Source organism: Saccostrea cucullata, unplaced genomic scaffold, assembly GCF_032062105.1.
Source record: "Saccostrea cucullata isolate Sc308-1 unplaced genomic scaffold, CSIRO_AGI_Scuc_v1 ctg261, whole genome shotgun sequence".
NCBI lineage: Eukaryota > Metazoa > Mollusca > Bivalvia > Ostreida > Ostreidae > Saccostrea > Saccostrea cuccullata.
In genome coordinates this window covers 582477-608902 of record NW_026925910.1, presented here as the reverse complement: position 1 = coordinate 608902, position 26426 = coordinate 582477, and the positions used below count along the sequence as shown (strand labels likewise).

The window sequence follows — 26426 nt, the reverse complement described above, 5'->3', positions numbered from 1 at the left end:
TTTTCTAGGAACATAATATAATTATTTTTATCATTACTTGATTAATTTTCCTGTTTTTTGCAATAATCTTTCCTGAAACGTAATAACTCCAGAAACCTTTGATCTTATTTTTGTATACTTCGAAGCTTCTCGTTGTGCGCCTCTTCCCTTAATGTAATATAAAATTAAAATTATTGTCATTTCCGTCATGGGCACTTCATTGATAAGTCCATGAAAAGGAAACTGCAAACGCAGTTATCATCAAAACTAATCTTTAAAATACATTTGCAGTTGAAACATTTATTTGGACTTGGTATGACTTTTAATTTTATATCATACAAGCAATCCTGTGTCACAACATAACATGAAAACACATTCTTTTCTCTCTGAAATACGACTGATCTGGTGCGGAGACGGCTTTGTTTTGATATTCTTCATTACGAGTTTGCAGCCGAGGATTATGAGCAGAGGTGAATGTGTGAATAATGGAAAACGGTAAACATTTTCTTTTAAATATAGAGCTTTAAAATTTGTTTGAGAAGTATTGTAACCTGAACAGTATGTATGGTGTAAACAACCAGGGCGATTATTTATGTATGTATCTTAAATTACATGTCAAAAGCAACAAAAAACAATGCTCAAAGAATATTCACATTTGCACTTTTCATGGACAAAACAACGAATTTGACATAGACTAAAACAGCTTCAATATTAAAATTGAAGCCAGAGCACCTTAAGATTTTTCTATGATATATTCTCTCGAACAAGAAAAAGGTTAAAGAAAACGAACACAGTAATCAATGTAATTAAAATTCACAAACGAAACAAGTCTTTGAACACGGGTCCTTGGTAATTCCATTGGAGGATTAAGGTGCTTTGGAAAGGTAAACACCCCCTGTTGAACATGCAGTCACATCCACCTTGATAATTCCATTGGCGGAATAAGGTCCCTAGGAAAGGTAAGCACCCCCTGTTGAACAGTCACACCCACAGTGAGCCCTATGTATTGATCAAGTAGACGAAACATTCCGTAGTAAAATTTAGTAGGAAAATGTATTCTTTGAATTGCTATGAAGCAAGTCAGTCAAAACGTTTGTTTGGGTAGCCTGTCTTGGTTTTTAGATTGTTCGTACTTGAAGCATGCTCTGGAGTATCGAATACGTTCTGAGAAATGAACACCATATGCATATTGGAATATTACGATACATACATAAGGAAACGTGACTATGGATGGGGGGAAGGATTAAATCTAGTACTTTAGTTACAACATTTAGTTGTGAGATGGGTTTTTTCGTCCCTAGTCTGTAAAACAAGGTGAACAATACACAAAGTGAAAACAAAGACATTTATTTATGTCTCTGGTGAAAATGAGTTCTAAGAATCGTATGAAACAGGTCAGTCAAAATAAAACCCAGTTATAGGTCATATTATTAAAGAAATACTGACTTTAAACGAGGTTGATGGAATCCCTTTTACGTCAACTTATCTGTCTGTAGCCTGCGTCGGTTTAAAATTGATCGTACTCGGAGCATGCTCTTAAGTAGTGAATACGTTTTGATACATATAATAATAATGATAATAAACCCCCAAAATTGGTTAATAATTTTAATATTCTTTCCAACTGTTTTTCGTAAGACTGTTGCGTAGTTTTAACTGAGTATCCTGATTTTGTTTCAACATCCATCTTCATTGACATAAGTGATCAATACAAATTTTACTGAATTATAATACATTAATTAATGTTTCATAAGAACCAACTCTCATTGAAAGAAGGAAGGAAATAATAAATACACATGTTCAAGTGGGAAGGATAAAAATAGAAGGGAAATCATGTTAGGTCTCAGCAACTATAATTTTCCTTGAAATAATCTTGCATATTTCCAAGAAATAATAGGGATCATATCAGTAACGTTTACTAATATTATGTCTAAATAGACTTACGTTTTTTTAAAATACATTTTCTGCTGTTTTCTCCATATCCATGTACCGTTAACCACCGTTAAAGAAAAATATTAAGCAATCCTTTTAGGCAATATCTATATAGTCAGGTACAAGGCATAGAAACGAGCATCATATATTTACTGCGTTAAAAAAAGTTAAGCTCATACCTGGTAGACTGCAAAAAAAAAATCAAATGGCTTTAAAAATAAATTTACAAAATTGTGCCAAAGTGGAAAAAAGAAAACGGGGTAGGCCTATTTGTATCAGTTAATGATAAATTTGGTTGAAAAATGTGATATTATCTAACTTTAAATTGCCTGTTTATTTGGATTTTCTGTTAATTAGAAGGTCAAACTTTATTAATCGTAAACAAAGATCACAATGTTAACAGTAAAACAGTACAAGTTTTTAAATGGTACGGATTGCAGTTACGGACTTTACACAAATATTGCAGTTTAGACATGGATTAATTTTAACTGTGCAATTCGAATATTCCGGAAATTAATAATCTTTTGTCCAGTGTTGATGTAAAATTTGTGCGAACGTTTCCGTGTTAACCACTTCATCAGGATACAGCTCTAAACTGCTCAAATTAGAAAACTCATAAATGTAATTGATTCAAGTCAAACATAAGTATTTTGATTAAACATTTGAATGGCACTAAGGAATTTCGAAAATGGAAAATATTTTGTATTTTCCTAAGAGACTGTTTAATTCATGGCGTGGTAGAAATGTGGGTTTGGCATTGTTGGTTATCACATTAAATGCAGAAACAGTTAGTAAGGGAAACTGTGTAAACGATCGGTACGTAGAAGCAGGGTATGTACTAACATTGATAAAGAGGGTAAACTATACATGTATACTTAACTATTTTGAGAAAGGTTGGTATTGATTGTCTTATTTGTAATTGAAAAAGAGCTATTTTATTTGGCTCATATGAATCATTGTCTGTTAAAGTGTAAATTGATACCTTTAAAAATAAAATAGTTCGCAAAATCATGAAATACAAAATTTGCATTGCAATGGTTCTGTTTTAGAGGAGAGTGCTGTACAAACTTCTATCCGAGCAATGGTGAATGTATTGGTAAGAAAGATTTAAATCCAAACGCTTCACTTTTTGCACATTTTAGACAATAAATTAAAAAAATTTCTTTGATATTTGTCTGAGATCTTAAATGAACCTTTGAATGCAGATTTATGACTACATGTAATTTACATGTTCATCCAAAGCATTATTACAACAAATAGTTTGTGCATCTTTTTTCTGCTTGATTATAGCCTGTCCCGCTGGATCTTATGGAGACAACTGTTCGACAACCTGCCCTTACCCGTCCTACGGGGAGAACTGTGGTCACCAGTGTGATTGTAGTCCCGGGGAGGAATGTAGTCCCTTCAAAGGCTGTGTCAAGATAACTACTGGTAAACATTTGAAAGACTTACATCAAACGTTTTCAGATCGTCATCTTTACTGATATTTTGTTTTATTAGAAAGAAAAATGACGGGTATACTAGCATATGAAGGGCAAACACGGTGGAACATACGATTTAAACATTATTCCACGGAAATATTTGCTTTGGAAAACTGAAATTAGAAAACACGTCCGAAATTCTACATATTAATATTATTTTAGTGAGGGGGGCAAAAACTATGAAGTATTTCAAATTAAAAATATTAATATCTAGTTTTTTTTGCCAGCACCTCCTCCGTCTACAGCCAATCATCGCAATTCTAATACAGAATCCATTCCTAACATAAGTATAAAACCAGGAAAAGACAAGAAATCAACACAGAATTTTAAGGCGGAAACAAAGCATGTAACTGACAATTCAAAAATAAACTTGGAAATTAGATCAACCGTTTCACATGGAGATTTTGTCAAGACTACAACAGAAACAACTTCCGGCAATTCACAAACCATGCTGGTTATCATAATTACAGGTTCTGTGCTGTCTTTATTTCTAATTATAATAATCATTAACCAGATTCATGGAAAATTAAGAAAACAGAGGGAAAGAAAGTCCACCAACAAGAAATCTAATCCAGAGGTTCCCAATCACCCAGAGGAAGAGGCGTATGTAGAGATTAATGAAAGTGGATTGTTGGGTAATATTTCAAACTATGACAAAATGGAGTCCCAGTCATCAGTAAAACGTCTGAAAAGAAATGACGAAATGTTTGAAGTCATCAAAGATGATGTTGCCAAACCCATGCTTCCTGGAGGGAGAGATCAACTTATTGAAATTAAATCAAAAGATTCTATTGTTGAAGAGGGTCGATGTTTAGGAGATGAACATCCGTCATCCTATCTAGATGTTATATCTGTAAACCCAAATGAAAGTCCAGATAATTCCTACCTGAAACCTGTTGGCAAAATGAATGTATATACAGGTGTGATTGGTTCACCACCCAAAGAATTGACACATAGTGAAAGTAACATTAGTAATGAAAGTAAAGGAAGCCATGACAGCAATTCTGTTTGTATCAACGGGCAACGCAGTCTAGAAGGCACTTACCTTGAAGTTGTCCATCAGTAATTGTCCATTTTCCTCTTTAATTTAAATGATAGAGCTGAAAAATAGAGATTAAAAAACCAAAAGTTCTTAGATAAATAAAATATTACTTTGTGATAATTACAAATTGACTAATTAAAGAGTTATTTACCTTACTGGGCTTTTGTTATTACAAAGGGTCACTTGAATGATAGATATTGATACACTTAACAAAGCTTAAAAACCTATTGATGAATCGCTATTTGTGCGTGTGGTCAACAAAAACATTTTTTTAATTAATCAAAAATGAAAAAAGTCCATTGACCAAAAAAATTAAGAAAAAAGTGAATAAATTTATATGATTTGTTGTAAAGTTTGAAGTAACATGTCAACAACAATTCTCTGTAATATTCTAGTTTAAATGAAATCATTTAATTTTATTATTATTATTTTGCTGCTGTTCTTCGCTTGATAAGGTCAATTAACTGCCTTTGCTGTTACAGCGTTTCCAGGAACAATTTTATAAATGTCTTCAGCTGGCTTCACGGAAGTAATTTGGAAGGTGAAGATAAAGAACAGCGATCGATCTAAAAAAAAATAAACAAAAACAAAACTCCATAAACAATACAATATGTTAAGAGGGCATAAAACGTGAACTGCTGGAAATTGTGAGATCACGTGCATAGGAGGATTAAAGGATCTCCCGCTCATACCAACCATAATCTGGACATAATTACATTAATTGATCAAGTAATATTCAATAGTCAATAGTCTTAATCAGTGAAAAGGAAGGGCCTATGAAACAAGTCTGTAATCATATGATCCAGTGATAGGCTATATTTTCTTAGAAGATAACGACCAAAGTTTTCACAAAATTTCGACTTTAAACATGGTTTTGAAAATCCCTGTAACATGAACTTATCGGTGAGTAGCAGAAAAATTGCTCGTACTCAGAGTAAGCTCAAAAGTAGCAAATAGGCTTGGAGAAATCAATACCACATATGATAAGCAGGTGAACGTCAAGCGCGTAGCCAGGCGTACGTTTGTACGCAAAAACGTCCACATCACTTTAAAAAAAAGGAAAGAAAGAAAAGAAAGAGAGGAGAGGAGAGTGAGAAAGGCGTAATATTGTAAAGCGTACCCATCATTTTTGCAAAATATTAGTAAATAATTTCAAAATAAAAAAAAATAATTAGGAATATTAAGAATTAACGATAAAAAAAATAAATGAAAATCAACAGAATCAGTTTTAGGGGAAAATACGATATTATACACCTCACTGAAATCAAAAGATTTCCCCGGACTTCGGTTTACTATCGAATATTGCTGATTTTTTCCCAAGTGTAATTACATTCTTAAAGAGTTTCTCTATTGTAGATGTCACACAATAAATGCTTCAAAAGTCTAAAATTGTTTTAGTGGGTTTGCTTTTGGACAGATCTTTTCTCATTTTTGAGTGACTGTCCGCATTTTGTACAAGGAAAGAACAGACCTTAAATGTGGCTGCATAACAAACTGAAAAAGTGCCAGAAAAATGCTATTAGAAAGGTCAAACATGCACATCGAAATCGTCGAAAATTCACCAGCTTCCGCGGGCTTCGCCCTGGACCCTTTGGGGACCTTATGGCGGCCCCCAAACCCCAGTCTATCCAGGCGTCCACATCAAATGTACCCTGGCTACGCCCCTGAACGTGGAATATCACTAAAGAAGTAGGGAAAGTGGACGATGGAAAGCGGTCATCTCGCTTGTCATTAATTTTTGTTTTTAGTTGGCCTATATCGTCTACTGTCAGTAAAATTTCCAAAATTTAAACAGTTATGGCAGACTCTGTGGTAGAAGCAGGATAAATTGAAAAAGAAAATGGAACAAATGGAACTGATTTTTATACTCAATAGTTTTCATTTTAATTTGGGCCAAATAAAATTTCGAAACAAAGTAAATTGCATTTAACTCAGACCAGAATGAATTTCCATTAGTTCGTTTTGCCAAGTGTTACAATAAAGTTTTGCTAATTAAGAAATTCAAAACTATCTATAACAATTTTTGTTATAGATAGTTCTGAATTTCTTAAATTGCAAAACTTTAATGTAACACAAGCACATGTGGTGGAGTAATAAAAAAATAAAACTTTGTTTGCAAGTTATAATTCATGAGCTCCATTGTTTCGTCGGTACGGTCATGTGACATTTTTACAATACTGCTTGAGACACAACAGGAAGATGAAACTTTTTTTTGGATTTTTTAAAATGATTATTATCATTGAGGATATCAGAAATCTATAATCACATGCATTCTATTTATTGAATACATGTTTGGGGAAAATACATGATCTACTTAAGTGTTTTATGAAACTTTCAATTATCTGATACATATCAATGATTTCATTTTGTATTAGATGTTTTCCGGTCTGTTAAAATGGCATTTAATGCAAAACCAAACGAATTTAAAGGGGAGAGCGGGATATGTGGATCGCTAGAGTAAGTTGTGATTTCATTTTGGGCATTCAATTTGACCAAAGATGTCTTTGCTTATTAGTTCTTTTACGTACACCTTATATACACTTATTAAAAATTGTTGCCAAATATTGTGATTCAAATGTTTGCTTAAACAATAGAAAAGTATAATTGAAATGATGACATTATGGCACTTCACATAAGCGGATTTTTCAATATTTTTTTTTAATTATAAAAGAATATAATTTAAATATAGTATATGTCATAAGTTATAGTCATGAAAATGTGTTGGTAGATGCAAACCATACGTATATTTCTGTTTTATTTTTATACTTCCAAAAATTATCACAGGTTGTCTTAAAGGTTCATGTAATTGTTCTGTTTAAAGTCGCATACAATATAAAGTCTTAATAACAATTCAATGAAAATTGTGGTTATTCAAATTGTTACTAGGTATTTTGCAAGTTATTACCTCAGATATCATAATAAGTGTTGTTTTTGTTTTTTTGTAAATATAAATAACAAAAGGAAAGATATAAAGAGATATCTTTATTTTATAAAAATAATTATCTAAACATATTATCAACAATAATTTTACACTTTGATTGTAAAAAAAAAATATATTATTATCCAACATTCAAATAACAGCACCTATGTGTACAAACAAGAATGCAAGTAAAGGAATATTTCTATATCAATATTTTATGGCAGATGCTACATTCTTAACATTAATCTAGAATGTGTTATTCCCACATCATTGTTGCTTTACAAGTAACATTGCAAAGCAAGGCTAAGATATTAGCGTAAATTGAACATTGTTTTTTTAGTCATATTCTAAACAATCATATCATTATCACTTATTTTATTTCTTGTCACAGCAATGGAATGCCAAAATGTTGCACCCACTACCACTTGGTGAACGGAACTTGTAGAGGTAAACTACACTCCTGTGATATGAAAAATGTATAAGAGACGTAAAAATGATTCAATAAAAATATTTTAATCATACGATTTAATTGACTGTATTTTGCTTATAACATGCAAGCTGAAAGTAAGAAAAATTAGTTATTGTTAAGGATAAACATCCATCGGCGTATTACAATATATATACATAAGAAATGAACAGATGTGTATAAATTTTTATTAAGTGATAAAGGGAAAAAATACAAATAATATTGTTAGACAGAGATTATACAGGAATAATAATACACATATGGTTTTACAAATGTAACAAATATAATATACGTATAAAGTTTACATGTAGCATTATTTACTTAAATGAGCTGTATAGACTGAACACGGAGGGTTTCTCCAGTAATATTTCTTAATGAATTTCTTTCTTAATTAAGGTATACGTAGCGTATATGGGACATTTGAGTATAAGATGATATTCATCCTTTAATTATATTTTACGTGGTTTACAAATTGGACAAAAATTTTGGTCTCCTGAGATATTTTTGTGCGTGCTAGAAAGATACACTTTATAACAGTGAATTCCGATAGAATGACACTAAGAATTGCTGAAAGACCTTTCAATGTACGAAAATCGGAGACTTTTATACATTATACTATAAATGCCTCTTCATTACAAAGCAGTCGAAAGAGAAATTATTGCCATAACCTGAAACCATTAAAAAATCATCATCAAATGACAACTACTATTATGATATGATTATTGAATTTTGCCCGTAGCAATTAATGCCTTTCTCATCAAAAGGTGTTTTACATTATGTTTTAAACACATTTTCCCGCTCCATAGTACATGCCATTCCTTAAGTAACATAACACATACCGTGTTAATTCTTATTTTTATGCAGTAGACATGTTAGCAATAAATAAACTTTTCATGCCAAAATTTAAACCCCCCCCCCCCTAAAAAAAAAAACAAAAAAAAAAAGAGAGGGAAACTGCATGGTTGGTAGCAACTTCCAGATCTTATCACTGTTTGAAAGTTTAACTTATTCAGTCTGCCAGTTATAGATTAAATGTTTTTCAAACTGAATGAACTTCTTACCTGTTTATTTTGTGTTCAGAATGCACCAGAGGATATTTCGGAAGCAATTGTACGCCTTGTAAATATCCAGCCTATGGACTGTCGTGTCGCAGTACCTGTGAATGTTTGGAAAATCTCTGTAACCATAAAACTGGATGCTTAGGTACTCAAAGAATAAAGCATATACAACTGAAACTACACAATGAATCATAATGATGTCTTGTTTACTGTTACGTAACCACATTAATTATTCTGCATCTAATTTAGTCATTTGAAACATAAAATGACAAAGTCTTTCTTTTATATATCTGAGTTTTTAAAAAATAAAAAGAACTTATTAATTGTAAAAAAGTTAGTTGAATGTTGAAATTAGGACTTAATAATAAAATGGTTATCTTTTACATAATTACACAGAGTCTGAAGAATCAACTACAACAATCAAGCAGATTATTCTTTCAACAGAAAATATTATAACATTCAGTAGAGCAAGGACTATTACAACCCTCACAACCAGAAAAATATCTGTCATCGGCTTATTCACAACAGCAAAATCAGTGATTCCTTCTGATGACGTTTCTATGACGTCAGTCATCATTATAATCGGGAGCATTTTGTGTTTCTTTCTCTTTCTGATTGCAGTCAATCAAATTCATAGCAAGATTCAGCAACAAAGAAACCTGTTTAAAAGGAAAAATAGAAGGAACCAATACAGTTCTTCAGAGGTAGAGGACGTTTACCAAGAGATTGAAGAATCACAAACACCTGCAACGAATAGGAAATATAATGTGGTTTCTGATCAGAGTAGATTACAATGTCTTGCCCCTCCAGCTTCTAAACCCGAGTATATCCAAACTGAAGAAGAACCTAATATTTCAAATTTTTCCATTGATTCAAATTTATCGGAGGTAAATGATGCAACAAAAGTCAAAAGCAACAGACACGGAAACGTGAGCATTCGAGATGAAAAAGGAGAGGATCCGGAGAACGAAAATAAAGACACGTTAAACTTTTCTGCACCACCAGCTGCAAGTCTTCAAACAAATACGGATGATACTTATTATTGTGAGCCTGTAACTCAACAGAATACCTATCTAGACGTCATTCAGCAGTCACGTGATCCGACTTATTTTGATGTCATTCACGAGTAAAATGGCGTTCTGTAAAACTTTCCTACAAAAGAATAAAGAAATTGCATTATGAAATTTATCATATTTATCTTCGAAATGAAATATAGTGTTTTTTATTATTCAAACAAATACAAAAAATGACTGCAATATGCAGTTCCAAAGTTGATCTTACAGTATTTATAGTTTTAAAAAGTCTATGGCTGCCAATGAATCCTACAAAGACAAGTGTGATATTTCCTTATATTGAAAAAAAAAATCATCGAAAAACGTTGAAAATAAGCTGTAAATCTTAAAATTTCACGCGTAATTAATTTGCCTGACACAGGACTCTTTTTTATCTTAATTAAGAAATGATTCATTATTAATGTCAAAATGATTTATTTTGAGTGACCATTGAACAAAACCTAACAAAGTCGTTACCAATTAAGTAGAAATAAATACTTCATGCTTGATGTTTATGGAAATTAATGGGAAAGTTAACTATTGGACAGGTTTTCAATAGAATTTAACTGAGAAAAACATCGAGATATTATACAGTGCGTGCATGTTAAATGACTATTAGATTAATCTTGTTTAACAATCAACTGGAATTGTAAATAAAGCTTATTACTAGAATATACTCTTCAGTTCATAAGTAATCGAGCTGGTATTTTTTTAAGTATTAATAAATTTAAGTTACATTTTTATTTTAAAAGTATAATTTTACAACATATCTTTGATTACTCGAATAAATGTAGGGGATATGGGAGGGGATGTGAACTTTTTAAAAAGTAAAGTTTCTTGTAGATGCCGCCTCCGAATTCATAACTAAGTGAAGGGGAATTCTTAAATTATAACACGTGCTTTGTCGGGAGTGAAAAGGCGGAAATCTATCAGTCCAATTCATGTCCTTTGTAAGCATTAAGCATCAGAATGAAACATTTTCCGTTCTTAACAGTAAGCCAGTTTGAGTGACACACAACAAAATTACCATAGATATGGATGGGAAATAATGAGCCCTTTAGCGATTTTACAAACTCTGGGTTGTGATATTTTAATTGGAATTAAGGGCAGATTTGTAATGGACATGGAAGTGGACAATTGACACTATCTTGAACCTAATCCAGAGAAGCCAATTGTCCATTCATATCTCTCTACATGTATTGTTCTCCTTTATTTATCAGATACGTGGTTTATTTTTAAGATAAAGTATATAAAAAGATAAAGAAAAACGTATATACATGCAACCTACAGATGGACAGGGGTTTAATAGCGCATTTCGCAGAATTCGTAATCTGGAAGGGGATTCATTTGTGTGACGGACTTAAGTTAATTTATTTCTGGTGAATGCATATTTTATTACGAATTCGTTACACATTCCATACGTTGTCATAATAGTTGAGAGCACGTGACATAAAAAATATGATTTTTTAAAATTTAATAATATCTTTTTTTTTTAATTTGCCTTTTTTAAAAAAACAAAAAAAAAATCTGGAACTTTCTTAGCAACAATTTAGAGTGATAAAATCTTTTAATTAACATTCTCCTTGTTTGGAACCATCGTTTTTCCTATTTCATTTTCCGACTTTACTTGACCTAGTTTACTTCTCTTAATTCGTAGTTGATCAATCCGGACGTTTCGAGACTAACAAAATGAATGAAACCCTTGATCTTCGTGGCCCTAGATGTCGCTTTTTTAATCACATCATCGAGGTGTCGGTGTATTATGTCATAAAACCGTCACACTGTTTTTGCCTGGTCGGATAAACAAATGTTCTCTCATTCATTACCAAGACGGTTTAACACTGTGACATATGCAAATAATTTTCATTGTAATATAACGACTTAAAATGACGATGGTTTTCTTGTTTTGGCTAAACAGCCAGAAGGGCGATTGATAAAAATCTTCTGAAAAGCATTCATCCGTAGCCAAAATCGTTTTATTGCATAGGTAGAGAAATTGGGCTATTTTGCTACAAGGAGGGAGAGGAGCTGGACATCCAGACAGAAGGTGTTTTGATGTTAGTGCAGTTTCTATACAGGTCTTAAAACCAGAATCCAGCATTCTGCCTAAGGGCGCAGCAGCCACTCTTGCTACAGTGATGGCTAGGAACTTCAGGATAATCGTCTTTGTTTCTTTCTTGGTCTTTGTCAATTGTCAAGGTAAGCTTCCCTTTAAATTACTTTTTCCATGAAAATTCTATTCACTTTCTTAAAGAAAATTTTGTTATTTTTGTGCATAAATATTTATTTTTAAAAATATCTATGAATACGTTGATTGCCTGGATGATTATGAAAGTGATTGACAACTGATTGACATTTATTACTTGCTAATTATAAAACACCTGATCATGGTCAGCGCTCAACCACCGTTCTTCCTCGTTATAATTAATCTAAATTTGTGATCGTGATGAATAGGTTTCTGCATGTTACCGATAATGATAAATTATTATTTAGCAAATTTTTATTATTAGAAAAATCATTGGTGTTCGTACTTAAGTTCCTGTAGATTTATTCTATTGAGCAATGTCCCATACAGACCTGTATTTTTGCTCTCTGTTGTAAAGCTGTACAAATGCCCAGGGATATGATGTTATCCAATATTTACCGATATGGAGATGGGGGTAAAGTGTGACAATAATCCACAACAGATTCCCAGGAATTAGCATATCTGATGATTTTGTTGCGCAATTGTGCGAAACCACATGTTCCGATGTTGGTACTACAATGAAAGCACGCATGTTGTGATCAGCTAAAATTAAGATTAGCGATTTCCTCTTTTAATAGTATCAAACTTTGTTTCTATTTCTTCAATCGAATTCCTCAATGCAGTTGTGCTCATTCCATATTTGTTCATTGTTGGAAAATTTTTCACTCTCTATCTGTACTTAAAATAAGAACTTTTCTATAACCTTTCTCCGTAACAAAGCGGATGTTAGATAAGTTTCAAACCAAGTAACTTAGTAGATACTATAGCGGTTTGAATAAAATACTGAGTAAGCCTTCTAGAAAGCTAGTTAAGCCTAACAGGTTACCTAAAATTGATAAATTGAACAAGTTGACAGCAGTAATGATTTGTCTTGGACTGTCTGAGATATCGAGTACAGCGGACCTATCAGCTGAAACATCACCTATCTGTCGGGAAACATTTTAATGGCAATGTGGCCTTCAGGGTATAGATCTGTCCTTCTGTAAGGGACATGACCTTCTTCATTGAATTCGTTAATATTAAACTTTTACTATTAAAAGTTCTTGATACAACGATTTGCTTTAAAGACGCGGGTTTTATGCACTTAGGTTTAAGATTTTAAAAATAATTCGGGCTAGGAACATTATAAGAAATGGAAGGTAATGTTATCAAATAAAAACACTATATTATTTTTGAGTACATTTACGTTCATGTTTCAGAACTGACATTTAGCGTTTTAAATTCAATGTTAATTGAGTTACAAAGTCACGAAGGATGTCGAATGGAAAGCAGGGATTTGACAAAACCACTAATTTCATTCTCCAGATCGGCATACATCTCGCTAAGTGTATTGTCAGTACTGTCAGTACTTTGAGTTATGAGCTGGACGCCCGATCATGCAGTCTTTTCAGCATTTATTTGTGAATTTCTGTAGGAATTTTTGTAAGAAGTTAATGTGTGTAATTTACATAACACGGAACTTTCACGCTTTAATCAACAGTTATGTACTTAAGCCGTGGCTGTTCTCATTAACCGAAACTAGCTAATTTATTGTTTGTAAAAGAATAAAGAATATCAATTATTCACAGTTCGGTAATGAAGTATTTGACTTTTTTCCATTGTATAAGCATGCTATATGCATTGAGAGAGCTTTGCAACATTTATGCTAAAGGTCGTGATTTGCCAAATCAAAAATCTACAATTCTTTGCTTCTTTAAAAAGGTCATCATGGTAAAAATTGTTTTGTATTAATATTTCACTGCACTGGTTGCTAAGTTTTCTTCAGTTTTTGCTTACTTGCTTACTTCTTTTTCATTGGGTTATTTAATTTTCAAAGGAATGTCAAGGAACCTTGGGCGATCTTTTTATTTGCATTTTCACAAAACAAACCGAAAAAATGCTTGTAAACATTTGCATAACATGCTGTAAGACCAGATGGACAGCATGTTTTTAATTAAAACATAATTACAATCTGATCATATCTCAATCGTGCGATTTTTTGAATATATGTAAAAAGTACCCTGAGGATATATTTGTATCAATTTGACAGTTATCTTGTACATACTGCACAAGTTGATGAAAGATAAGATAAAATTCCAAATGAAGTAAATTATACATAATCCACAATCTGTAAAAAATCAGAAGTCTCTGTCGAGACTGTAGCTCAACTGGTTTGTACTTAACGGTATAATAAAGGAAAGAAAAGTAGCAGTTGGGATATAAAACTTTACAAAAGCAATAAATAAAATAATGATCCTTGATTAAGTCTCTTTTTTAGGCAAGATTGCAATAAGACTACAGCTGTAGGAGTAGCTTTTAAAATAATATTACTGAATTTTCAATTTAAATTACTATGGAAACATAAATCATCAAAAACACATAACTGTTAATTATGTATCTCAGTGTAGTCTGCTTGCATGCCAAATTATATTATAATCAGACTCAAACTGTATTTGGAGTAGCATTTTAAAAGTATTTCACAGATATTTCTGTTTTTAGTAACCAAGGCAACATCATTAATCAAAAATCAAAAACCGATAAACAGAATTATGTATCTTAGTGTAGTCTACTTGTGTGCCAAGTTATATTGAAATTAGACCAAAACTGTAGGAAGAGTAGCATTTTGAACGATTTTCACAGAAATTTCTATTTTTAGAAACAACGGCAACACCGTTCATCGAAATCAAAAACGGATACACAGAATTATTTATCTTAGTGTAGTCTACTTGTGTGCTAATTATATGGAATTCAGACCAAAATTGTAGGAGGAGTAGCATTTTGAACGTATTTCAAAAAAAATTCTACTTTTAGTAACAACGGCAACACCGTTCATTGAAATCAAAAACCGGTACACAGAATTATGTGGTACACAGAATTATGTATCTTAGTGTAGTCTACTTGTGTGTTAAGTTATATGGAATTCAGATCAAAACTGTAGGAGGAGTAGCATTTTGAATGTATTTCGAAAAAAATCTATTTTTAGTAACAACGGCAACACCGTTCATTGAAATCAAAAACTGATACACACAATTATGTATCTTAGTGTAGTCTATTTGTGTGCCATGTTATATTGAATTCAGATCAAAATTATAGGATGAGTAGCATTTTGAATGATTTTTACAGAAATTTCTATTTTTAGTAACGACGGCAACATTGTTCATTGAAATAAAAACCGATACAGAATTATGTATCTTAGTGTAGTCTACTTGTGTGCCATGTTAGATTGAAATCAGATCAAAACTGTAGGAAGAGTAGCATTTTGAACGATTTTCACAGAAATTTCTATTTTTAGTAACAACGGCAACAACTTTCATCAAAATCAAAACCGATAAACAGAATTATGTATCTTAGTGTAGTCTACTTGTGTGCCAAGTTATATTGAAATCAGATCAAAACTGTAGGAGGAGTAGCATTTTGAATGATTTTCACAGAAATTTCTATTTTTATTCATCGAAATCAAAAACCGATACACAGAATTATGTATCTTAGTGTAGTCTACTTGTGTGCCAAGTTATATTGAATTCAGATCAAAACTGTCGGAAGAGTAGCATTCGAATGATTTTCACAAAAATTTCTATTTTTAGTAACCACGGCAACACCGTTCATCTAAATCAAAAACCGATACACAGTATTCGGTATCTTAGTGTAGTCTACTTGTGTGCCAAGTTATATTGAAATCAGATCAAAACTGTAGGAGAAGTAGCATTTTGAAAAAAATTGTGTACAGATGGACAGACAGTCAGATAGACAGACGGACGGACGGACGCCGGACGCATTACTATCGCATAAGCTCTTCTGGTCTCTGACCAGTAGAGCTAAAACAGTAATCTCTCTCCCTCTGTCAAATCACATTAAACAAAGTTTTAAATTTCCCATCTTGTACAGTTTAAATCATTATAGCCTTTTGATATCTAAATAAACAGTTTTGAAATATTCGATAATGCTCTATTTGTCCTCTGTTTTATATATATTTAAATAGACATTATTTTAAGATGTATATATTGTAGATGAGGACCGAGGACTTGTTGTGTCCTTACTTCCCGATCACATAAGTGAAATTGTAACGTTCCCTGGAAAAGTAGACAGTTTTGTGTCTCCCAAAGAAACAACAGACGACAAAAATGGCAACAAATTTTTATATTTCTTTGGCCGAACAGACGTTTTAAGCATGGCTTGTGACCCATGGAATCATTCTATATACGTATTGGACGGTTTAACACAAAGTTTGTATAAAATGAACAATTTTAACATATGGATGAACGACACGAGAAGAAATGTTATTCTGATGCATCAAGGTGTTTCGCATTCCGCTTCTTCCCAGATAGCGTTTGATTGGCTTTCTCGGAATATCTACTGGACAGACGACCATTATAACTGGATCGGTGTCCAACCTGTGGACACAACCGATAAAACAATGTACAAAATTATCATGCATGACGGTCTTTGGTCGCCTTTGTCTTTAGCTGTGGATCCTATCAAAGGGTAGGTGAGCAAAACTTCTTTGCATTAAAATTTTATAACCACGTGATCACAAAATATTAATAGATTTGCAGGACATACTACACACTGAATGTTGCAAATTATCTTATTTCAGTTATCTGTTTGTCGCGGAGCATGGTGCCAATACCGTTATTGACAGGACTGATTTAGCCGGCGAAGATAGAAAGACAATTATTACATCCGTCTCCAAAGTTCCTGATATGGTGCTGGACATTGAAGAAGAAAGAATATACTGGATTGATATTGGTAGAAACAGTTTAGAAACGGCAAAGTATGATGGGACTGACAGGCGGATGGTACGACGGTCCACGAACATTTATATTCTGATGAGTGGCCTCACACTCTACAAGGTTTGTAAGCTGTTTTACTTTTATGGAAAACAATTTCTGGGAGCAAATGCATTGAATGACAAAAGGCTTAATTCAATGTTTTATTCAGATAAGGAAATATTAAAGTCCGAATTTTATGTCTTAAAATTGTTTTTGTTGAATGCAAATGTAATAAATTAATAATTTGCACCTGTTGTCAAGATTTATCCACGAATCATATAGACGCAGATTGCGTTTATTTTCAATAAAATAAAATTATATAAATTCTATTTATTTATGTTGTTGTTTGAGTACATGTTTCATTTTAACACAATTGAAGGTATGACCTGATTAGATTGATAATCAATGATAACTTTCCATCAGTATTGAAGTAGAAATGTTATAATTTTATATTGTACACAGTATTTGAAAATAATTATCCGCAAAACGACTGCAAAATTAATTAATAAGTATATGGGAACTCTTAAGTTAGTAGTACCCATTTCGATATTTGTAAAATATGCTCTTCTAAAAGATGGACAGCGATACACCATTAATACATCAAATGAAAAAAAGTTTTGAGGACTGTCATTTTGATGGAATTTTTATGCTTTGAAGTGTTAGTGTGTTTCTATGCTTATAAGTTGGCTTATGAAAGATTAATTTAAAAATTGTATCCATTTATGCTGTTTGGATATGAAGGATTGTTTATCTGACAATTTTGTATATGTGTTTTCATGTAATCTATAAAGATATGCTGTATAACTACTTTACTTTCCATATATTCTTTTACAGGACGTGGTCTGTCTCACTAAATTCCAAGAGGGGGAGGTTTTGTGTCTTGACAAGCGAAGTGGGGCTGTTGTCTGGTCAAATTCTTTTCCTACACAACAACCATGGAGTGTAGAGGTGTATGACAAAGAACTACAGAAAAAAGTTCCACGTAAGTCTAAAACATTAAATAACTATATTTTCAATTGGTATTTCAGACAGTTGATTTTACATTCCTTCAAGGCTTCTTTCCCTTTTTTTAACCACAGACGCATGTGAGAGTAAAGGATGTGATCATATCTGTACTAATACGCCCTCTGGCGCAAAATGTCTTTGCAAGGAAGGGTTTGAACTTCACACCGATGGTAGAACCTGCAAAGGTAACTCCATATTTTTTTCTCTAAATTCATTTTAAAGTTATGATACATCTGACCAACGAATATTGTCGAAGAGTGCAATTACAAATCCGAATAGCATTAACAGAAAATAAATATTTTCTCTTTAATTTCAAATTGTATTGATTCATCATTTTCAGCTTCACATAAATTATATGGAAAAGGTTTGCTAATAGCAAATGGCACAGATATGTGTATGTTAGACATTAGAGTGATCACTGCTCATGAAAACGATGTACGATGTTTCCTTTCCTGGAAAAGCAATATCACATATGTAGCAGTTGATGCCAACAAGAACAAGATTTACTTCTCGGACAACGCTAATAGGCAGATTCAGAAATATGATGTTGTGCTCAACGTCACTTCCGTTATAGCAACGACCTCCATCGCCATTTCCGGTAAAAGTTTGATTCCAAATTAAATGATTTTTTCCATTCGTATTTTCTTTTTTATTTAAAATTATAGTATTACAGCAGTATTTGCTGATTAAATAAGAGCGTGTGCTCCCAAAAGAAAAGGAAAGGGGAAACAAGAAAAAAATATATATATATAATAATTGAAGCCTACCACATTATTTTATTTATAAAATTTTTTCAAGGTTTGGCGTATGACTGGATTAACGACGATATATACTGGTCTGAAAAAGACACGGGTAAAATTAAAGTCACTACTGCAGCAAACAACGTTCGACAGGAGGCTACGATATTCTGGGGCCTCGATCGCCCCTCTTTCCTTACTATAAATACCCATAATTCGTAAGTAAAGAGAAAGTTCTGGTTATATGCTGAGGAATGTTCGATTAACTTACAAACAAACGTTAAAAAATCATCAAAGAGACGGGCGGACAAAATTTTTTTATGCCTTCTGTCCTCTTCTATTTTTTTTTCTAATGTAAAAAATTCTTTTAAAATATAAATGAGGGAGAAAAGGCGTTTCCGTGTTTCTAACCTTAAAATTTGTAAATCTAGGTCAATGAGTTTGGATCACCCAATTTGTCCATATTTAAAAGTAATCAGGTCGGTTAAGTGATGCATATTAAGAGAATATAAACTGTCACATTCCGAAGTTTAAATGAGATAACTTTTCAAAATATTAATATGCCTCTTACTAGGCTTGTGACAGTAAACATTCGTTAGGACAGCATATTCTTTCTTTCGGGAGGTCAGGCAATGATTTATTGGACAAGGGTGAATCAAGTTAAATTTTAAGAGCTGTGTTCTGCACCAAACACTCTATAATAAAAGTACAGAGACAGTTCATCGACTCATTTATATTATAAGCGTTACACATTTTCACTGCAAATCATATACATGTATAATATTTTTTTCAAATTCATGCCGACTTTTGTTTACCCCACACAAAATAATATTTTTCGCAATTTAATCATATGTTACATTCAATAATTATTATGATTCGAAATTCAGACTTACATTAAACGTGCATGTACAAAACAAATATACATGTATACTGAATTTACTTCACCTTTTCCCGACCTTTTAGCACACTGTACTGGATAGCCAATAGAAACGGGCAATACAGCATAGAGGGTGGCAGTTTTGATGGAATGCAGCGATGGAAAATTGCGGAAAAGGCAATTTTACTCAGTCCTTCCGGGCTATTTTACGATATCACATACAAAAAGTATGCTCATGTACACCTTTTATTTTAACACTAGATCTCTTTTCAAATTCTTTTTTGAAAATCTCCAGAATTATGACTTAGCAACTGTTCTAAACTAAAACGTGTATTTGGCAGATTATTCTTCACGGACAAAGGAGAACTGAAAAGCATTGATCCAGATGGAAAAGATCTCCATGCTTTAAATTCTGTTGGAAGTGACGACAAAGTTCTTGTATACAAGGTCAGTTCCAACTATTGTATGTGGTTCGTGTTTTATAAAGACGAATGGCTCTCCTCTCGCCATTAATGATCAACGAATTTGGCCTTTTGGGTAAAACTGTGATGATACATTTTTGGTTACAATTTTCACAAGATGTTTCCAAAGCAATAGCCTAGACACTAGCGAGATGCGATCAAAACCTTGCCAAAACCAAAAGTTCTTTTTCACAGTTTGAATCTGACAATGTTTTCAATAATTCTATAAATCAATGAATTGCTGTGCCATTTTATTCTTCAATATAATTGTCTTATTTCCATATCATACTTTATTGTAGGATTACGCCCTAGTATATAACGGAGGGACATCTATTCGAAATCTAAATATACACACTAAAAACTTCCAGCCCGCCATAAACCTGACAGATTTCAAGGCAGTTTCTTACGTTGCAGCCTTTGACAAAAGTATTCAAAAAACGGAAAGATGTGAGCATTTGAAAGAAAACTATCAAATATGAGACTTGTGTCATTTCTCAGTTTTCGAATAATGTCAGATTTAAAAAAAAAAAAAACGTTTAAGGTCTTACTTATTATATTGATACCTGTGTTATTTTTAGCTCCTTGTATGGTTAACAATGGAGGATGTGAACATATATGTTTATTGGACAAGGGACAGAAAAAGTGTCGCTGTGGGTTTGGATTTACTCTGCGATCAGACGGACTCAACTGCTCAAGCAGTAAGTTATCACAGTCACAAAATAAAGTAGCTATCTAAGAAGACTGATGAAAATAATTAAAAGGAAAACAGTAAAGAATTGAATTATAGCATCATTGCAATATTATAGGCATTAACTTATTTTGCAGCCCCTATGCTGGAGGAGTTTGCGATGACAGTAGACTATACACATGGAATTCTGTACCAGATATCACTCCAAAATGCGGATGTAAAAGCAATAGACATTCCTGCTCCAAATTATCCTATGTGTGCCACCTATGACACTAGACGTCACAAAATATACTGGACAGACTTTCAAAGATATCAAATTCTCCAAAGTACAATCTGGGGACAGAATAAATCTGTTGTTTTTAATACAGGTATACTTGATACATGGTCAGATCAGTATATTTCTGCAATGACATATCAAATAAAAAATTCAAATAAAACTTCCCAATTTAACATGTTAACCCTGAGTTCTACGAAGATTCTGAAAAATGTAGAATAACAGTTTGCATTTTTAACCAATAAAATATTAAGTATACGTAACATTATCTTCCATATATAAATCTTTTGGTCAGGTTCCTACATACCTGGCTCCATTCAGGTAGACTCTTCAACAGGCAATATTTATTACGCTGCTACCACTTTTGACTTCATGAAGGGAGTGACGTCACATATCGCAGTTGTGCGGCCAAAGAGCGGACAAAATAAAGTAGTTATATCGCAATTAGAGGTAGTCAAAACCATAGCACTGCATCCACAGAAAGGGTGAGGATTACACATCATTGAAAAATTTTGTAAATAAACATCCTGATTTTATCTTTACACTTCGAATATGTATAATGTCTTGTATTGAATTGTCTTACCTGAAGATGGTTATACTGGATCGACAAAGGGGGCGCCCAATACACTTCATACATAGGACGAGGAGCCATGGATGGCGACAGTCGTTCGTTCTTTGTGTCCTCCAACTTATACAGTCCAACTGGTCTAACCGTAGACTACAAAGGTAAAATAAATATATTTTAAAAATAAGCTTTATTTTAACAAAAAAGAGTTTAGGGACTGAAAGCAATTATACTACCTTGAATTGAACTCGGGATATTTTTGTTATTAAGTTTTTAATTATTTGTACATTTTTAGATGAGAAGTTATACTGGTCAGATAGTTACATGAATACTGTCAATTATATTGGACTGGACGGTAACAATCGGGGAGAGTTGACCCATGACCCCCGTGCGGACATAATGCATATTGCTATTTATGGTTCTCACCTATATTACACGGCTGTGAACCGACAGTAAGTTCTTGGTACATTTTTTTTTTGGAATGCTCAGTTTCTCATTTCCATGCACTGACCATATAAAGCAATCATTCTCTGAAGAGGGGTTAGAAGTCATATTCAAATCATTGTAGACTATTTAATATGGAAATAAGGAGCTCAGTATATAAAAAAAAGGATATGCAATAAACTGTTATCTGGAACACGTGTTTTTTTTGCATTAGTCAATAATACATAGCTACAAAAAATAATAATCTAAGTGGAGCTGTTTGGTTATTTGTTGATCTCCTAGCGTCCTGAAATTATACTCCGTTATCTGCTTGGGATGTCTGGAGCAAAAATGAAAAGTCTAGGCAGAATTTCACTATACATATGCATGTACATAAACTTTCAGATTCATTACAAAAGTCAATAAAAAGACAGGAACTATTTCTTCTTGGATGAGTGAAACGCCGGAATTTGGACGATTGGAGACGTTATCTTTATATCCGGGTGACTTAATGCCAGGTAATGAATTATAAATCAAATTGATGACCTGTCACTAATGTCAAGAAATAACAAGACAGAAGCAACTATTTGCAATGATAGTTAAATAAATAATTTGTAATATTTTCCTGTATTTTTAGTCAATGAAAAGTGTGCAGTTAATAACGGATTATGTAGCACGTTTTGCTTACCGACTCCCTTTGGTAGAACCTGCGCTTGTGAAGAAGGGGTTTTATTGGAGGAGGATGGCAGAACCTGCAAAGGGGGTGAGTCAGTTGTCATATTGAATCATATTATTTCACATGTACATGCATGTATTTCAGTGGATGGTCATTTATACAAGTATGTACTTCCTGTTTATATTCTTTTCCAAGAATTTTATCAAAAATAAGTTAATTACTTCATTCAGTAATTATGTTGTTATTTTCAGGAAACAATTCTCCAAAAATTTATTTTAACTTTCACTTTTTTCATAGTTAAAAAATGTAATCAGACTATTCCAAATGGAGGATTTAACATGGAATGCACCGGTTACTTAGGCAGCACGTGCCGGTACCACTGTTTCCAAGGTTACCTTCCGGCGAGGGCGGACAGCGAGTTACACTGTAATTACAATGGAGACTGGGGTGTTCAAGTAGACCAGCTCTGTGAGTATATTGTCATATTCATAATGAATAAAATATTTATCTTAATAGTTGATTGAGGTACACCATATCTGAGCATCATCTTTTTTCAGGTAGTTAGTGCTGATGATAGTCTATAAGTTTTTAGACAATTCTATCGATGTTTTACATTTATACTTTGTCAGATTTGGATTGCAATGAATTATATTTTTATTTAGATTATGATAAATGTCAAGACATGCAGCTTGAAGCATTAGTTGACACTGAGCCAATATATTTACAAAATATACAATGTGTATGTAGTTCACGTACGTGGTAATGTTAGATGGTCTTCTTGAATAGGTCAACCCTATGATCCTTCTAAGGCTGCTGAATATTCAATGAAGACAAATACTCTGAATAATGCGGCATTGGGCGGAATCCTCGGCGGAGTCATCGTGGTTCTCGTCATTATATTCGTTATTGTTATCATCATTTTATACAAGAGGTATGCATGTAAAAAAATTAGATTGCTAGATTCTACACTTAAAATTGTTTATTCACCATCTTTTATTACATAAAGCCATGGCAATCAGGAAAAAAAATTATAGATTAATTTCCATTTTGACGTTTGACGTTATTTTATTATAAGAATATATGTGCTATTCTTCTAAGCTACCAGATAAAACTTCTTATGACAAATGCATGTAGCCATTAGAGAAATATCAGTCAAACTTTATGTAAATGTAGGTCAATGTATCTAGCTTTAGCAAAGTAAGCAGATAATTATGTTAATTTTAAATCCGGTAAAGAACATGTCAATCATTTTAATTGCTGCAAGATCAAACATTTTACTGACATGTCATTTTTGCAGGCGATCTGGAATGTTTGCTCATGCCAAATTTGTGAACGCGCCAAATGTACAGTTAAATCCGTCAAATGCGGAGAAGATTGACAAGGATATAGGAAAGTCCAAGGAGCATAGCAACGGAACTCTAAATGGGACATTGGGAACAAGTAATCCCGTGTATGAATATAAAGCGGACAAAAACGATTCAAATCACCACGTATATAGTACATTGGATGTATAGAATATGTGATCAACTGACTATTCCAGATAGTATCATTCCAGTTTATGAAATCCATCTTGATATTATCAGGGGACAGAAATCCATGACTCGTGCACATATATCCCTTTGTGTATCTAGAGTAGATTCGATACTACTTGATTGAAAGAAATTTATGTGCAAGAATGGAAGGATGCTTTTGAAGACATATTGCGCCCATGACAGATCACAATGTCAATGGGGAAAATTTTGCAAATGTGTATTTTCTGGTGTCCATTTTTATTTTGATTTGTTGATTTTTTATAAGGTGCTGATGGAATTTTATACCCTATATACTAGACAAATAAATATACATTGAAAATCTTTATGTCCTTTTTGCAGAATCAAATTTATTTGATTACACAATTTTTAATTTATAAAAACCACAAGGATAATTATGGGGATTCCCTATTACAGTTATTAGCGTATTTTTCGGTTGTTGGACGAAAGGTCATTGTCAAGGAAGAGCTTGTACATGTATCTACTACTGCACTGGACAAATTATGAGGAATGCGTCCGAAAGGTTAAATATTTATAAACTGACATCTAGAACGGACGTTACACCCAGTTCGAGGGGAAATGTAAATTTATTAGAAGATAAATTATTAAACGGAATAAAACAGGTTGATGCTTTAACTTACAATTAATATTTAACAACACAGTAATTTAAGAGATTTTTTAAAAAGCTTTTATTCTGTAACAAACAGTTGTTTTATCAACATGAAGACAACGTGACAATACTTAATTGTTATTATTCGAATCGCCCTGCCGTTGACCGCAGTAGCTCATGGAGAAAGGACAGGGGACTCTGATATGCAGGAATTGCCCGCCGTCGTGGACGGGAATTTTGCCGAGGTTTCCTATTTTCAAATGGAATCAATGGGACCAGCAAAATGTCGCCTTGAACAACGGTGCCACTTCGTGGTGACGAAGGAAGGAGCCACAGATCCTGACCCCTATTTGTTCCAAGATCACGGAAGGCAAAGAGAGTACCTGTTTAAAATTAGTTGTATACAGTGCATCAAAAGAATATTAAAATAATTCATTATATTACATGTATTTGCATTTTGTTCAAAGAGGACGTTGCAGTTCTTTTGTTATTTTCCCTAAATGTGTAGCAGATTAAAAGAATAATTTTTATGTTGCAGAAACTCATATTAATTTTTTTCAAATGCAACAATGTATAAAGCACAACGAGAAACAATATTTGGAAGATGTGTATTGATCATGTTGACTTCCAATCTGCCATTAAATGATGTGAAAATTAGTCGTACGGCAAAATATATGATTTTCCTTTTTTATATAGGGAATCCCCATTGTTCTGAAAAAGTGCCTCCTTGAAACAAAATAATTTTGATATATACACAAAGAGGCAGGAATTTTCTTCAAAACTGCCATTTCCGATTTTTGTTTCAAAGAGGCACATTTTTGAAAAACGCGAAAATTGAATAAAAATTATTCTCCAAACGAAATGCAAAATGTCTACTTTAAATAACGCTGCAAACCCATCGTGTCCGAAATGGTCTAGTGAATATGCTGGTGGGCTTCCAACTAGTACTTTTACCAGAGAATGGGTTCGAATCCTGGTATGGATCATTTTGTGCATATTTTTTTCTCCAGATGGTAGTGGAATGAAATTTTGAAAGAGAGGAAGGGGGGGGGGGAGGAGGAGGAGGGGGGAGAATGTCGAGATGTGAATTAATAACTAATCTATATATTAGAAATGCAGGATTAAATTGTTTTTCTTGATGTGCTGTGACTTAAAACTATGATTTATTTAGTTTGTCTTGGAAAATGAAATTCCTTTATTGTTTAAATAATTTATTTTTTACATACTGTAGTTATTGCAATTTTGGTCTCTTAGTTAGAAGCCAATATTTAATTTGAAACAAATAAAATGTCTTGGATATAGCACCAACAGTGTGATTATGGGACGCAGTTTTATTTCACGAAAAATATTTTCGCACGATGTCTACAGAATATCTTTCAAAATGCTGCTTTAGCCATTGTGCTTTTTGTTGTTCCAACCTCTTTCATGCAAAATGACGAAAGTGTTTTGCTGTATCAAGCAGGAAATACCCTCTTAATAAAATAAGAAAAGCAAGAAATTTGGTTACTTCTCGTAACAAAATTGGTCTGTATATGTTTTATTGATATAGTATGTAAAGAATCGATCGAGTGTATGTACATGTTTCACCTTTAGGATAAAAAGTATATAAGGAATACATCTTTCCGATCCCATATGCTGCAAATTCTAAATGAAATACTAGT

General features: G+C 32.8%; 3 protein-coding genes across 6 annotated transcripts; all 3 read left to right on the top strand.

Moving 5' to 3' along the window:
• The first annotated feature begins 322 nt into the window (after positions 1-322).
• LOC134269985 (uncharacterized) lies at positions 323-4586 on the top strand. 3 transcript variants are annotated; one of them, XM_062752153.1, is made up of 4 exons: positions 323-474; positions 2958-3004; positions 3199-3339; positions 3617-4586. In XM_062752153.1, the coding sequence occupies exons 1-4, from the start codon at positions 344-346 to the stop codon at positions 4453-4455; spliced, it is 1158 nt and encodes a 385-aa protein (XP_062608137.1). In that variant the 5' UTR covers positions 323-343; the 3' UTR covers positions 4456-4586. The 3 variants fall into 3 exon arrangements, with proteins under 3 accessions (XP_062608137.1, XP_062608138.1, XP_062608136.1); XM_062752154.1 differs by lacking the exon at positions 323-474 and adding an exon at positions 2386-2724; XM_062752152.1 differs by lacking the exon at positions 323-474 and adding an exon at positions 2386-2739.
• Positions 4587-6801: 2215 nt separating this feature from the next.
• Positions 6802-10095, top strand: LOC134270036 (uncharacterized). Of its 2 annotated transcripts, none has more exons than XM_062752216.1 (4): positions 6802-6888; positions 7743-7798; positions 8898-9020; positions 9497-10095. In XM_062752216.1, exons 1-4 carry the CDS (start codon positions 6827-6829, stop codon positions 10003-10005), a joined length of 750 nt encoding a protein of 249 aa, XP_062608200.1. In that variant the 5' UTR covers positions 6802-6826; the 3' UTR covers positions 10006-10095. The 2 variants fall into 2 exon arrangements, with proteins under 2 accessions (XP_062608200.1, XP_062608199.1); XM_062752215.1 differs by having other exon boundaries at positions 9272-10095.
• A 1549-nt stretch (positions 10096-11644) lies between these two features.
• On the top strand, positions 11645-24451 carry LOC134270035 (low-density lipoprotein receptor-related protein 4-like). Its single transcript, XM_062752214.1, has 20 exons — positions 11645-12126; positions 16159-16633; positions 16746-17001; positions 17755-17902; positions 18000-18110; positions 18266-18523; positions 18724-18880; positions 19626-19766; positions 19881-19986; positions 20300-20447; positions 20579-20698; positions 20826-21056; positions 21258-21447; positions 21552-21688; positions 21823-21979; positions 22356-22468; positions 22588-22713; positions 22924-23094; positions 23413-23557; positions 23924-24451. The coding sequence occupies exons 1-20, from the start codon at positions 12066-12068 to the stop codon at positions 24138-24140; spliced, it is 3468 nt and encodes a 1155-aa protein (XP_062608198.1). The 5' UTR covers positions 11645-12065; the 3' UTR covers positions 24141-24451.
• The last annotated feature ends 1975 nt before the right edge of the window (positions 24452-26426 follow it).